We start from the raw sequence: 13725 nt of genomic DNA, 5'->3' as shown, positions 1-13725 counted from the left end.
CCTCACTGAACTTCTGGAGAGAGTTTGCTGCACCGAAAGTAAAGGGGCTGAATAATTTTGCACGCCCAAGTTTTCAGTTTTTGATTTGTTAAAAAAGTTTGAAATATCCAATAAATGTCGTTCCACTTTATGATTGTGTCCCACTTGTTGTTGATTCTTCACAAAAATATACAGTTTTATATCTTTATGTTTGAAGCCTGAAATGTGGCAAAAGGTCGCAAAGTTCAAGGGGGCCGAATACTTTCGCAAGGCACTGTATATGTACGTGTGTATATGTGTGTACATATATATATACACTGTGTGTATATATATAAATGTATATCTGTATATATACGTGTGTGTGTGTGTGTGTGTGTGTGTGTGTGTGTGTGTGTGTGTGTGTGTGTGTGTGTGTGTGTGTGTGTGTGTGTGTGTGTATGATATGTGTGTATATATGTGTGTGTATATATGTGTGTGTATATATACATACACATATACACACATATATATATATATATATATATATATACATGTGGGTTTGTATGTGTAATATATATACCTACGTGTGTATATGTGTGTGTGTGTGTGTGTATATATATATATATATATATATATATATATATATAGAATCATAAAACACGGGACGAGGTGTTAAAAACTGTCCATTGTGCCAATAGATGGAATGCACTCACATGAGATTTGCCTTGATGTTGACAGAGTGGCATGGGAGGTTTATTTCTTAGACTGGGTTAAGATTTCAATTTTGGGACACATCCTCAGTAGTGTGCCTTCGAATCAGTGGGTGTTGCAGCCTTTAATCACTAAACACCCTCATCAAAGGTGGCCAGCTAAAGGGTGATCAAGCCATAGCTTGTGTACCATGCCCAATTAAGATGTCCCACGGGACTATGCAAGGCAGGGGCGTCCTCTTCCCTGTTCTGAATTGGGTTCTCAGGTGGGGGTGGGGGTCATGAAGTTATAGCCCAGCAAGGGTCCTTCCGTTTGATCCAGATCCACTGGCTGCCTATTTCAGCTGCTTGAGAAACTGCTCTGACGGTCTGCCGCAGAGCCTGTCCATGGATTCCAAGTTCTTTAAGCAACCTGATGAATGAGGAAGCCACGAATCCTCTGCATCTCACTTCACCTGGCCAGACTTTTGCATTCCAGCCACGCTGAGTTGCGTCTGCTGCCAACTCTGTGTAACGCAGTTTCTTACACTCGTAGGCCTCTTCAACAGAGTTTTCCCATGGGACCTTGAGCTCTATGATGTACACAGCCTTTCGTGAAGGGGACCAGAGTACCATGTCTGGCCTAAGGTTGGTAGAAGCAATCTCAGGTGGAAAAATGAGTTGCTGGCCAATATCGACAAGTATCTTCCAGTCCCGGGCCATGGCTAGGTGTCCAGTTTCTGGCTTCGTAGGAGGATGCTTGGGCCTTTTCTGTCCCACCCGGATGAATGTTGTTGTTTTGACGGGATTGCTTGTTTTTGGAGGTAATGAATTGGTTGCACTCCTCTTGGTCTCAAGTGCTGCAGCCAGGCTCTTGAGGACCTGATTGTGCCTCCAGGTGTAGCTGGTCTTGCAACCTGTCATTATATGCCTGAGAGTCGCTGGAGCTGGGCAGAGGGGGCAGGTCGAGTCTCGCCATACCATTGATGTAGGTTTTTTGGTGAAGGATGCACATCATAAACAGCTCTTATGATGAAGCTGATGTTGCTTGCCTCCATTTGCCAAAGCTCACTCCAGTTGATCTTTCTCCTCTCCAGGTCTTCCCACCGCGTCCATTGCCCTTGTTTAGCAAGAGAGACAGCCTTTGCACTTCTTGCAGTCTCCTCCTGTCTGCGCACCTCCTCGACCACCAGCTTCCTGCGTTCAGATGTTGTTGCCTTATGAACGTTGTTTTGCTTGCTACCAGGCCAAAGCCTCCTCTTCCATGCTGGATATTCCCCACAATGTCTTGGTGTCTCAGGGCTGATGTTGCTTGCTGCACAGCCTTGGATGATGTCCATTTCCATCCAGTTTGTAGGGGAGGTGCAGCCTTGCTAATGGTCTGGTCTTTGGAGTCCCCTTCAATGTCACCTGAAGTCTTACTTTAGAGCACTTGTAAGAGGTAGTTCAAGGACCCCTTTGCCATAGAGGCCGATGTTACTCCGGCATCGTGGGACACCCAGCCATTTCTTAACGTATGAGGTAATGGTTCGCTCCATCTTCTCCACTGTTGTTATTGGGACCTCATAGACGGTGAGTGGCCACATTACCCGGGGGAGAAGTTCAAACTGTAGGCACCAAAGCTTGAGCCTCCCAGGCAGTAGTTTCTTGTTGATGTTCTCAAGACCGTCGGCGATGTCCTGCCTTACTTGCTGCACTTGATCTTTATCCCGGAGGCTTTCGTTGTACCATCTACCCAGGCTCTTGACGGGTTGCTCAGACACCGTTGGTATCGGGTCATCTCCAATGCAGAACCTCACATCTTTAAGCTGTCCCTTGACTATGGAGATGCTTCGAGATTTGCTTGGCTTGATTTTCATCTGGACCCACTTGACGTTATCTGCAGTTTTGCAAGTAGCCGCTTGGTGCATGCTGCAGGGGTGGTCAGTGTAGTCATGTCATCCATGTATGCTCGGATAGGTGGGAGACAGAGCCCTTCCTTAGTTCTCTCACCGCCGACCACCCATCTCGATGCCTGATGATGACTTCCATGGCCATAGTGAAGGCCAGAGGTGAAATTGTACAGTCTGCCATTATGCCTACTTCCAAGCGCTGCCATGTTGTTGTGAAGTCAGGTGTTGTGAAACACAATTGCAGGTCTTGGAAATAGGCCTTTACCAGTGGAGTGATGGGTTCTGGTACGTGGGCAACGTTGAAGGATTCCCAGAGGAGTTCATGGGGAACTGAGCCAAAGGCATTGGCCAGGTCGAGGAAGATGACATAGAGGTCTCTCTTGTCCTTCTTAGCTGTTTGGATCTGGTGCCAAATCATACTAGTATGTTCCAGGCAACCAGAGTAACCAGGAATGCCTGCTTTCTGTACAGATGTATAAATGTACTTGTTCCTTTCCAGATAAGTGGACAGCCTCTGTGCTATTATACTGAAAAAGATCTTCCCTTCAACGTTGAGAAGGGAGATTGGTCGGAATTGACTGATGTCTGTCGCATCCTTCTCTTTTGGAATTAGCACACCACCAGCCCTTCGCCATGCCTTTGGTATAATTTCCTTCTGCCACACTATCCTCATGAGCCTCCAAAGAAAGCGTAGAACATCTGGGGCGTTCTTGTAGAGCTTGTATGGTACTCCATTAGGCCCAGGAGCCGAGGCCGCTCTTGCTCTTCAGACAACGTTCTCTACTTCCCTCCATTTTGGAGGGTCAATGTCCAGATTGAATTCTAGTGGTTGAATAGGTGGGATGTCATGTGAGATGATTATCTGCTCATGCCTTTTCATGTCTGGTGTGGTCTTATGTCTTCCATTTCCTAATAATTGCTCCCACAGTTGATTTCTTCAAACCAAGCTACTTACCTATTGCAGATTCAGTCTTCCCAGCCTGGTGCAGGTCTACAATTTTGTTTCTGGTGTCCTTTGACAGCTCTTTGGTCTTGGCCATAGTGGAGTTTGGAGTGTGACTGTTTGAGGTTGTGGACAGGTGTCTTTTATACTGATAACAAGTTCAAACAGGTGCCATTAATACAGGTAACGAGTGGAGGACAGAGGAGCCTTTTAAAGAAGTTGTTACAGGTCTGTGAGAGCCAGAAATCTTGCTTGTTTGTAGGTGACCAAATACTTATTTTTCACCATCATTTGCAAATAAATTTATAAAAAATCCTACAATGTGATTTTCTGGATCCCCCCTCATTTCATCTGTCATAGTTGAAGTGTACCTATGATGACAATTACAGGCCTCATCTTTTTAAGTGGGAGAACTTGCACAATTGGTGGCTGACTAAATACTTTTTTGCCCCACTGTATATGTCATACTGTTTATGAATCTAAGATGAAGGGTCTGGATTAGTTTGTCTTTGCTGGACAACAAAGCTCGTATTTGATGGGGATTTCTGGTTCACTGCCCATTTCTGGTTCACTGTTGGTTTTGAGTCACGTGACTGATTAACGCAAGGCACTGCGGGAAGTTTTTGAATGTCTTTTGCTTATTTTTCCTCTTTTAATCCATTCCTCATCCAGATGAAGCATTCTTTGACACAGAGGACAACATTGAGAAGCGTTGTCTGCTGCTGGAGTACATACTGGACTGCCTCCATAAGATCTGCCTGTACGACACGCAGCGCTTCGTCAGCAAGGAGAGAGCCGACTCCCTCATGACCCCTCTGGTCGATCAGGTCAGCCTCACCCCTCTCTCACATCACTATAACAAAGGATTCATCCACAAAAATGGTAAGCTTTACAACTGAGGGACTTCCTCATATGGATGCCGTACGCCTCTTCCTTATGCCCTATTCTATTCTTGTGGTCCCCTATAGCAGTGGTGTATAAATATCTGCCTGTCTGTGTGTAGTTGGAGAACACCCTGGGTGGAGAGGAGGTTTACCAGACCAGAGTCACCAAGCACCTGGTGCCGTGCGTGGGCCAGTTCTGCGTTGCCGTGGGTGACGACACTCTGTGGAAGACTCTCAACTACCAGATCCTGCTGAAGACGCGACACAACTCTTCCAAGGTGAGACGTCTGAGAAGTGCGAAGAAGTTGGATTGGATTCCCAACCTAGTACCAACAGACATGTGATTCAAGTCATCATTAAGACCAAAGTTAGCTGGTGTGTTAGTGCTGGGTCAGCACAAAAACCCTGCCCACCTGCAGCTCTCCAGGACCACGAGTGATCATCCAGTGACTTAAATAAAGGCCTGTCGTTCTTCCCCCATCAGGTGCGTTTCTCTGCCCTGCTGATGCTGCTGGAACTGGCTTCTAAGCTGAGGGAGAACTACATGGTCCTGCTACCAGAGACCATTCCCTTCCTGGCTGAACTCATGGAGGGTAGGTTCACTGTCTCATCACTTTTCCTTTTTTTTCTCCACACTTTTCTCTTTCTGCAGCAATAATGTTTCTGTAATGTTAGCATATTTCATACATGTCTGTCTGTCTGTCCCCCCCTCTGTGTAGCAGAGTACATTCCATTTAAGCATATCTGGAAACCTCTTCGAATAAGCATAATTTATTATATTCTGTCATTTTGAAAGCGAACCGTTCCTTGGCATATTATTTTCTGCGATGCTTATAAATAAAGCAATGCTTATAAATAAATGGTTTGGCAGTATGCAGACATCCCTCAACCCTGTGCCTAGGGTAGTTGAAGAAAGTAGGAAAATAGCAGGGTGGTGTAATGGTAGCTACAGTGCCTTCAGAAAGTATGTATGCCCCTTAATCCACATTTTGTTGTTTGAGCCTGTATTCAAAATTGATTCAATTGGCCCAGAGTCGGCCCGGGTTAGGGGAGGGTTTGGCCGGCCAGGATGTCCATGTCCCATCGCGCTCTAGCGACTCCTGTGGTGGGCCGGGTGCATGCACTCTGACACGGTCACCATGCACGGCATTTCCTCCAGCACATTGGTGCGGCTGGCTCCCGGGTTATGCGAGCATTGTGTCAAGAAGTAGTGTGGCTTGGCTGGGTTGTGTTTCAGAGGACGCACTGCTCTCAGCCTCTGCCTAGTCGGTACGGGAGTTTCAGCGATGGGACAAGACTGTAACTACCAATTGGATAACACAAAATTGGGGAGAAAAGGGGGTAAAAAATATAAATCAAATGGGAAGAAACACACACTTGTCAATCAATGTAAGGTCCCACAGTTGACAGTGCATGTCAGAGCAGAAACTGTCATGAAGTCAAAGGAGCTGTCTGTAGATCTCTGGGATAGATGCATCCTTACAATTCTATCTGGGGAAGGGTATAAAACCATTTATAAAGTGTTGAAAGTTTCCAAGAGCACAATGGTTTCCATTATTGGGAAATTGAAAAAATGTGGAACTACCCAGACTGCGTAGAGCTGGTCGTCTGATCAAACTGAGCAACCGGGCAAGAAGGACCTTGGTCAGGGAGATGACCAAGAACCCAATGATTATTCTGTTAGAACTACAGAGTTCCTTGGCTGAGATAAGAACTTGCCAGAAGGACAACGGTCTTACAGCACTTCACCAATCTTGGCTTTGTGGGAGAGTGGCCAGACTGAAGCCACTCTTAAGATAAAGGCACATGACGGTACCCCTCCAATTTGCAAAACGGTACATGAAAGACTGAGCATAAGGCAGAAGATTCTGTGTTCTGATGAGACAAAAATGTTGCTCTTTGGCCTGAATGCAAAGCGCTATGTTTGGAGAAAACTAGGCACAGCTGATCACCCGTCTAACACCACACCCACCGTGAAGCATGGTGGTGGCAGCATCATGCTATGGGGATGCTTTTCATCAGCAGGGACTGGGAGACTGGTAAGGATGGAGGGGAACAATGAATGGAGCCAAATACAGGCAAATCTTTGAGAACCTGCTGCAGCGTGCAAACAACCATAGACTGGGGTGGCATAGATTTATGTTCCGACAGGACAATGGCCCCAAGCATACAGGCAAAGCAATGTTGGAATGGCTTCAGAATAACAATGTGAAACTCATTGTGGTCCAGCCAAAGCCCAGAAAATCAGTGGAAAGACTTGGGGAGTGGCGGTGAACAGCAATCTTCATCTAATTTAACAGAACTTTTGAAAATGTGCAAGGGAGAAAGTCCCCAAATCCAGATGTGCAAAGCTGATACAGACATAGCCAAGATGACTCAAAGCTGTAATCGAGACCAAAGGTATCGGGTGTGTGAATACTTGGGCGGCAGGTAGCCTAGAGGTTAAGAGTGTTGGGCCAGTAACCGACAAGCCGCTGGTTTGAATCCCCGAGCGGACAAGGTGAAAATCTGTTGTTCTGCCCTTGAGCACAGCAGTTAACTCCCAACAACAGCTGCTTTCTGGGTGCTGATGATGTGGGCGTCGTTGAATGCTTTCAGTTGTGCAACTGACTAGGTGTATCCCCTTTTCCTAACTTATGTAAATGAGATTTCTGTATTTAATATTCAATTAATCTGCAAACATCACCTTGAGATGGGAGTATTGTGTGTAGATGGATGAGAAACAATTAAACCATTTTTAATTCAGGCTGTAACACAACAAAAATGTGGAATAAATTAAGGGGTATGAATCCTTGCTGAAGGCACTGTAAATATCAACGTGTTTAGGGTAGTTGGCAAACTTGGTTGATGGCCACCATTTTGCGACTTCCCTGCTTACGTGTGTGTGTGTGTGTGTGTGTGTGTGTGTGTGTGTGTGTGTGTGTGTGTGTGTGTGTGTGTGTGTGTGTGTGTGTGTGTGTGTGTGTGTGTGTGTGTGTGTGTGTGTGTGTGTCGTTACAGACGAATGCGAGGAGGTGGAGCATCAAGTACAGAAGGTGATCCACGAGATGGAGACCATCTTGGGAGAGCCTCTTCAGAGTTACTTCTAACCTGCGTCCCACTTCCACCCTCTTCGCCACCATATAAGGTCCCAGATCGACCCGTAGCCCACTTACGTCCCCCTATAAGAAGGCTGAGCCTCAGCCCCTCTCCCCCAGCTTAGACATGAACTGTTTCCCAGAACCGTGCAACAATCAACATAAAGATGGGAGACACTGGAGGTTAACCTTTGTTTGCATGTACCTCTTGTCACTGGATACCTGGTACATATAGGCTGGATCTCTAGCAGTAAGAGATTAAATGATCAGCCCAAAATGTACCCTGTGGGAATTCAAAAATGTATTCATTTTGTTAGGCTATTGCTGTTGTCTTTTCCCTTTTTTGGGGGGAGGTGTTGTGAAAAACTTATGGGAACTTTTTAAGTCTTGGTTTTGTTACATTGTCATACAATGTAATATGTACATTTGAAATAATACATTTGTAAACTAACTCTTCATTGTAATACATTTGAATAAAGGCTTTTGAAAGCTTATCCAGCACTACTTACTGCTGAATATGAAGGAACCTGAATCTGTCATGAATCATTCCTTTTTATGGAACATTTTCATTATGTATAGCACCAGTAAAATTGTATTTGAATTGTCCCTATTGAAAACACCTTAATAGACATGACTCAAAATTATTATGAATTCCACTGCTGCCCATGACACAAGATTATTTAACTTTTGTTATGGATGTCACTAAATATAAGGCAAAGATGAGTTATGCAATTTTAGTGAAATAAAGCCGCATCATATGTGATGATGCTGGGTCGGTGCTGAAACTTTTAGCCGTGCGGACCATTAAGAGCGGCAATAGGCTCCCTGTTGGGTTTACTGTACCACGCTCACGCTGGTGTCGTCACACACTGGTGATGTGCCTTTGATTTCAGTAAACAATTTGATAGTGCTCCAGCGCCGCTCCAACCGTGTGCTCCTGTACACTGTGTCCCGACACAGGATAATGGTCATTATGAAAAGCTCGGGAGGATTACAACTCGCCTTCAGAATTTATAAGCGAAGTCATCACTCAGTTGGAATTATTGGAGCGCCTTTTTCAAAAGGACAAGTAAGTAGTCAATATTTTATTATAGGCTAGCCTACTTATTATAGGCTATTGATAGGTTTTCGAATGGGCTCAATAGACTACCGTTATATGCAATATATATGTTTTAATGTATTGCTGTAATAGGCCTACACAGTCCCATAAATATATATCTGCTGCAGCCGCGGGATGGTGTGGAGAAAGGACCAGACCTCATTCGCGCAGCCGGATTGGTGGAGAAGCTTAAAGCGCAAGGTGACGTCCTGATAGTGATCTTACACTCATTCTGTGATATAGCCTAGCTAGGTAGCTCCAGTGCAGAAATTAAGACATCTGAACTGAATCAAATGGTGCGAATGTAGAATGCACAGTACAGAGAATCTGTTTACATTCAAAGTATTTGTTTTCCTGAAAGAAATAATGAAATTATCCTGTACATTCCCAAATTGCAATATTTGCATCAGTATGCTATTGATTTAATCAAATGACTATGTGATCTGAGCTTTTATGAGGACGTCACCAGACTGCCAACCTTTTCGTTGACTTGCCTGGCAGAGATGTTGAGGTGAATTCATTAACATATTGGGGATCAGTTTGAATCCTGGTGTCAAATGGCAACATCATTTACACAAGCTAAGGGCATGATTTATTTTCCATGACCAAGTTCAATTCCAGGGCAGTTCTGAACAAACTATGTGAATAAGTGATATTACATAGGCTAGGCTACAGAAATAATCCTATTGGGAAAAATAGACCTGAACTTGAGCTCATGACCAGAGCATAACACAGACAGGAGTTTCCTTTGGAAAGACTACCAGTAAGACTGAACTGTCTTTTGAATTGTTTAGTCGTGGGAAGTCTTATTGGGAAATCCGTGACCGTGAGAGTGACAGGGGGATCTGTGTGATCCAAGTGGATTAACATGTGAGCAGGATCAATCACTCTGTGTGTGTGGGTGTGTCCTCTGCCATGTGTGTGATCACGTGAGATCAGAGACATCCTAAGCACCCTCTCTGTTTTATTCATATCACACAGGAGAAGGCATCTGATAGGCCTAGCTCTTTTGACCTTGCATCACTCCCCCTTCCATGTTTGTGTGTATGTGTTTGGGTCACGACAATGGCAGCCTCCTGCATTCAGCATGCATGCCAGTGATAACATTCTCACTCATTAAACCGGCAGCAACAGTTGGGGCACTCTGAGGACAAGTGCCCTGTCAATCCTTAGCTTGACTGTGTGCCCTACAGAGAGAATAGCAGACAGCACCTGGTCTCATAGACTAGACATAATGTAGTAAATGTGTGTTTGTATCTCACCATAGCCAATTTTAGCTAATTAGCAACCTTTCAACTACTTACAACTTTTTGTCTACTTTGCAATGACTTAGCATGTTAGCTAACCCTAGCCTAGCTAACATTAGCCACAACAAATTAGAATTCATAACATATTGTATGTTTTGCAAATTCGGAACATATCTTACGAAATGGATGGAGGATATGAAAAATGAATACATACCATACGAAACAAAATATATAATTTTATATGGTGATACTATTATTTATGTACTGAATAATACAAAAGTCATTTATTTAAACTAGGAGAGTGCACATTTGCATCTGATTGTGAAATGTTTATTTTGCAATCACTAACATAGTAACATACAGAGTAAAATAAATATTTAATAAATTATTTATTTAAACTAGGAGAAAGGTCATTTGCATCGGATTGGGAAATGTTTATTAATGGAGGGAATGTAACATTTAGCATTTTTGTAAAATGGAGGGGATTTAACATTTAGCATATTGGCAAAAAGTATGAGTTTTAACATGACCAAAATGGCTGTAAGATCAGAGATTTAGGACTAGTTTAGAACATGTACAGGGATGGACCATTATAAACATTGTGGTAATCCATTGACATCTGCATCGGAGCCATGAGTTTGCAACTTTTCTTTTCTGTCTAAGTGATCCATGGACAGATCATGCCTTGATTTTCTTTAAACATGAGATTACTGTAGGTGCATTGACGAATGCGTTCTCTTATGTCAATTGTGTTGCCCAATCTCATCCTACACAGGCTGTGCGGTCAGAGACTATGGCAACGTGACGTTTGAGGAGGTGGCCAACGATGAGCCAATAGGCAATGTGAAGAGACCCAGAGCCGTGGGCAGCGCCAACCAACGTCTGTCTGCTGCCGTCCACGCTGTGAAAAATGACGGACACACCTGTGTGATGCTGGGAGGAGACCACAGGTGCGTGTGTGTATGTCACATGTCTGTGTGTGTCTCTCATATTCACCCGTAGTAGAGCAAGAGCCCAGTGTCAACAACCAGCCAAAATACACCTACAATTATTGAGGGTTAGGGGTTTTTCGCTAACAATGTGATGTGGAATTCACTCCAAGTTTGGTCTGTGTCCAGTTTGGCAATAGGCTCGATCCAGGGGCATGCAGCAGCTAAGAAGGACCTCAGTGTGGTATGGGTGGACGCCCATGCAGACATCAACACACCCCTGACCTCCCCTACAGGCAATATCCACGGACAGCCCATGTCCTACCTCATCCACGAGCTGCAATCCAAGGTGATTTCTCTATCTCTCCCTCTTTTCCCATAGGCATCCCCTAGTTTTTATATTTCAAATACTGCATCATTAAGTTTGACCAGTTAATGTTATACCTTTGTGCAATGTCTGTTTTATTTGGGAGGGGGGATTTATCGTGAGACTCTTCCTCTTCCTGTGCACGTCATGAATCATGAATTTCTACAAATTGATTATGAAATTAAAACATTTGAAAGAAAATAGTCATATGAATTGTGTTTACGTTTTAGGTGGTGACAGTGTTATATAGTACCAGTCAAACGTTTGGACACCTACTCATTCAAGGGTTTTTCTTTATTTTTACTATTTTGTACATTGTAGAATAATAGTGAAGACATCAAAACTATGAAATAATGCATATGGAATCATGTAGTAACCAAAAAAGTGTTAAACAAATCAAAATATTTTAAGTAAGAATTTGTTCTTAATTGACTTGCCTAGTTAAATAAAGGTTAAATAAAATGTTTTAAATGATAGCTTCACTAAGTGCAAACCAGATGGAATGGCGTATCACAGCAGAATGCTGTGGTAGCCATGCTGGTTAAGTGTGCCTTGAATTCTAAATAAATCACTGACAGTCACCAGCAAAGCACCATAACATCTCCTCCTCCAGGCTTCACGGTGAGAACCAGACATGCAGAGATTATCCGTTTACCTATTCTGTGTCTCACAAAGACACGGCAGTTGGAACCAAAAATCTGAAATTTGGAATCATCAGACCAAAGGACATATTTCCACCGGTCTAATATCCATTACTCGTGTTTCTTCTTCTTATTGGTCCTTTAGTCGTGGTTTCTTTGCAGCAATTCGACCATGAAGGCCTAATTCACGCATTCTCCTCGGAACAGTTGATGTTGAGATGTGTCTGTTACTTGAACTCTGTGAAGCATTTATTTGGGCTGCAATTTCTGAAGCGGGAAACTAATGAACTTATCCTCTGCAGCAGAGGTAACTCTGGGTCTTCCTTTCCTGTGGCGGTCCTCATGAGAGCCAGTTTCAAGTTCTTGACATTTTCTGCATTGACTGACCATGTCTTAAAATAATGACTGCAGATTCTGTCATTTCTCTTTGCGTATTTGAGCTGTTCTTGACATAGTATGGACTTGGTCTTTTACCAAATATGGTTATCTTCTGTATACCACCACTACCTTGTCACAACATAACGGATTGGCTCAAACACAATAAGGAAAGAAATTCCACAAATTAATTTTTAACAAGGCACACCTGTTAATTGAAATGCATTCCAGGTGACTGACTACCTCATGAATCTGGTTGAGAGAAAGCCAAGAGTGTGCAAAGCTGTCATCAAGGCAAAGGATGGCTACTTTGAAGAATCTGTTTAATTTGTTTAACACTGTTTTGGTTACTACATGATTCCATATGTGTTATGTCTTCACTATTATTCTACAATGTAAAAAAATATATAGTAGAAATAAAGATAAACCCTGGAACGAGTAGGTCTGTCCAAACTTTTTGACTGGTTCTGTACATGGGCATGAGCAACAGTTCTGGATGCAGACTTGTCTCTGTTTCTTTGATTAGATTCCAGTTCTGCCAAATTTCTCTTGGATAAAGCCATGCGTATCAGCCAAAGACATAGTCTACATTGGCTTGAGAGACGTGGATCCAGAGGAGCAGTATGTTTTTGCCTGTCATCCTGTATCATACACTATCTTATCATCATGACCTTGCACTACATAATTGTTGACAGGAGAATTAAAAAAAATATATCTCCCATTCCAGCCATATCCTGAAGCTACTGGGTATCAAAGTTTACTCCATGACTGAGGTGGATCGCCTTGGAATCGCCAAAGTGATGGAGGAGACATGTGACTACATCTTCTCAAAGTATGTAGCTTCAACAATTTCACTGTGTCGTTTTCATTTCTTGCTATATCTAACTTGGGTACATCAATGGAAGTATTGGGCATTGACACGTGTTAGACATTAATTCATTTCTCTGATTCAACAGGGTGAAGAAGCCCATCCATCTGAGCTATGACATCGACGCCCTGGACCCATCAATCTCCCCGGCCACAGGAACCCCAGTAGTGGGAGGGCTGACCTACAGGGAGGGAATCTACATCACAGAGCACATCAGTCAGACAGGTGAGAGATCACACACACACACAGATGCACATCAACAGAGATGATAACACGCACAGAGATGCACATCAACAGAGATGATAACGCGCACACACAGTGAGAGATGGGAGCGTATCGGTATTGATGCTGCTCCAATGTACTGTTGAGTCTGTGTGTGTGGTCCGTCAGGTGCGTGTTGAGCGATGTTTTCTCTTTGTGCAGGGCTGCTGTCTGCAGTGGACATGGTGGAGGTGAACCCTAAGAGGGGCAGGACAGATGATGAGATCAGCTCCACGGTCAACGCTGCAGTAGATCTGATACGTGGCTGCTTCGGAAAGCTTCGGGAGGGAAACCACCCTGCAGACTACAAGATGCCCCTGCCTTGAGCTGCCAAGTACCACCAGAATCTGCTGTTACGATAAAGGGCCCTGGCCATCAAACGCAATCTTTTGTATTAAATCATGGAGATTAAAATACTTTTTTCCCACAGAATTTTTCTGGCGTTGTTCCAATCAATTATGCGTCTGGTCTGGACAAATAATGTAAAACACTGAC

The 13725-nt window shown here is 43.7% G+C and overlaps 2 protein-coding genes across 3 annotated transcripts in view; both read left to right on the top strand.

Annotated features, from left to right (window-relative positions):
- The window catches only part of heatr1 (HEAT repeat containing 1), a 26295-nt gene extending 18320 nt beyond the window's left edge, over nt 1–7975 (top strand). For both annotated transcript variants that reach the window (XM_052478309.1, XM_035734700.2), the window contains exons 40-43: nt 4155–4309; nt 4486–4644; nt 4851–4959; nt 7367–7975. In XM_052478309.1, the coding sequence (XP_052334269.1) occupies nt 4155–4309; nt 4486–4644; nt 4851–4959; nt 7367–7455 (512 nt within the window). In that variant the 3' untranslated portion in view covers nt 7456–7975. The remainder of the gene's footprint in view (nt 1–4154; nt 4310–4485; nt 4645–4850; nt 4960–7366) is intronic.
- A 180-nt stretch (nt 7976–8155) lies between these two features.
- LOC118357514 (arginase-1-like) lies at nt 8156–13662 on the top strand. Its single transcript, XM_035734684.1, has 8 exons — nt 8156–8512; nt 8671–8743; nt 10565–10739; nt 10908–11067; nt 12628–12722; nt 12829–12933; nt 13058–13194; nt 13393–13662. Exons 1-8 carry the CDS (start codon nt 8408–8410, stop codon nt 13554–13556), a joined length of 1014 nt encoding a protein of 337 aa, XP_035590577.1. The 5' UTR covers nt 8156–8407; the 3' UTR covers nt 13557–13662.
- Nucleotides 13663–13725: the final 63 nt, after the last annotated feature.

This window comes from Oncorhynchus keta, chromosome 24, assembly GCF_023373465.1.
Source record: "Oncorhynchus keta strain PuntledgeMale-10-30-2019 chromosome 24, Oket_V2, whole genome shotgun sequence".
NCBI lineage: Eukaryota > Metazoa > Chordata > Actinopteri > Salmoniformes > Salmonidae > Oncorhynchus > Oncorhynchus keta.
Note: the sequence above shows the minus strand (reverse complement) of the source record. Positions and strands in the feature narration are given on the sequence as shown.

What these genes read in the sequence shown, in the direction of transcription:
- LOC118357514 (XM_035734684.1), top strand. Translation starts at nt 8,408, where the DNA reads ATGGTCATTATGAAAAGCTCGGGAGGATTACAACTCGCCTTCAGAATT. An exon ending in CGCCTTTTTCAAAAGGACAA is followed by an intron (nt 8,513 to 8,670) that starts GTAAGTAGTCAA and finishes TATCTGCTGCAG; the next exon opens with CCGCGGGATGGTGTGGAGAA. An exon ending in GGAGAAGCTTAAAGCGCAAG is followed by an intron (nt 8,744 to 10,564) that starts GTGACGTCCTGA and finishes CATCCTACACAG; the next exon opens with GCTGTGCGGTCAGAGACTAT.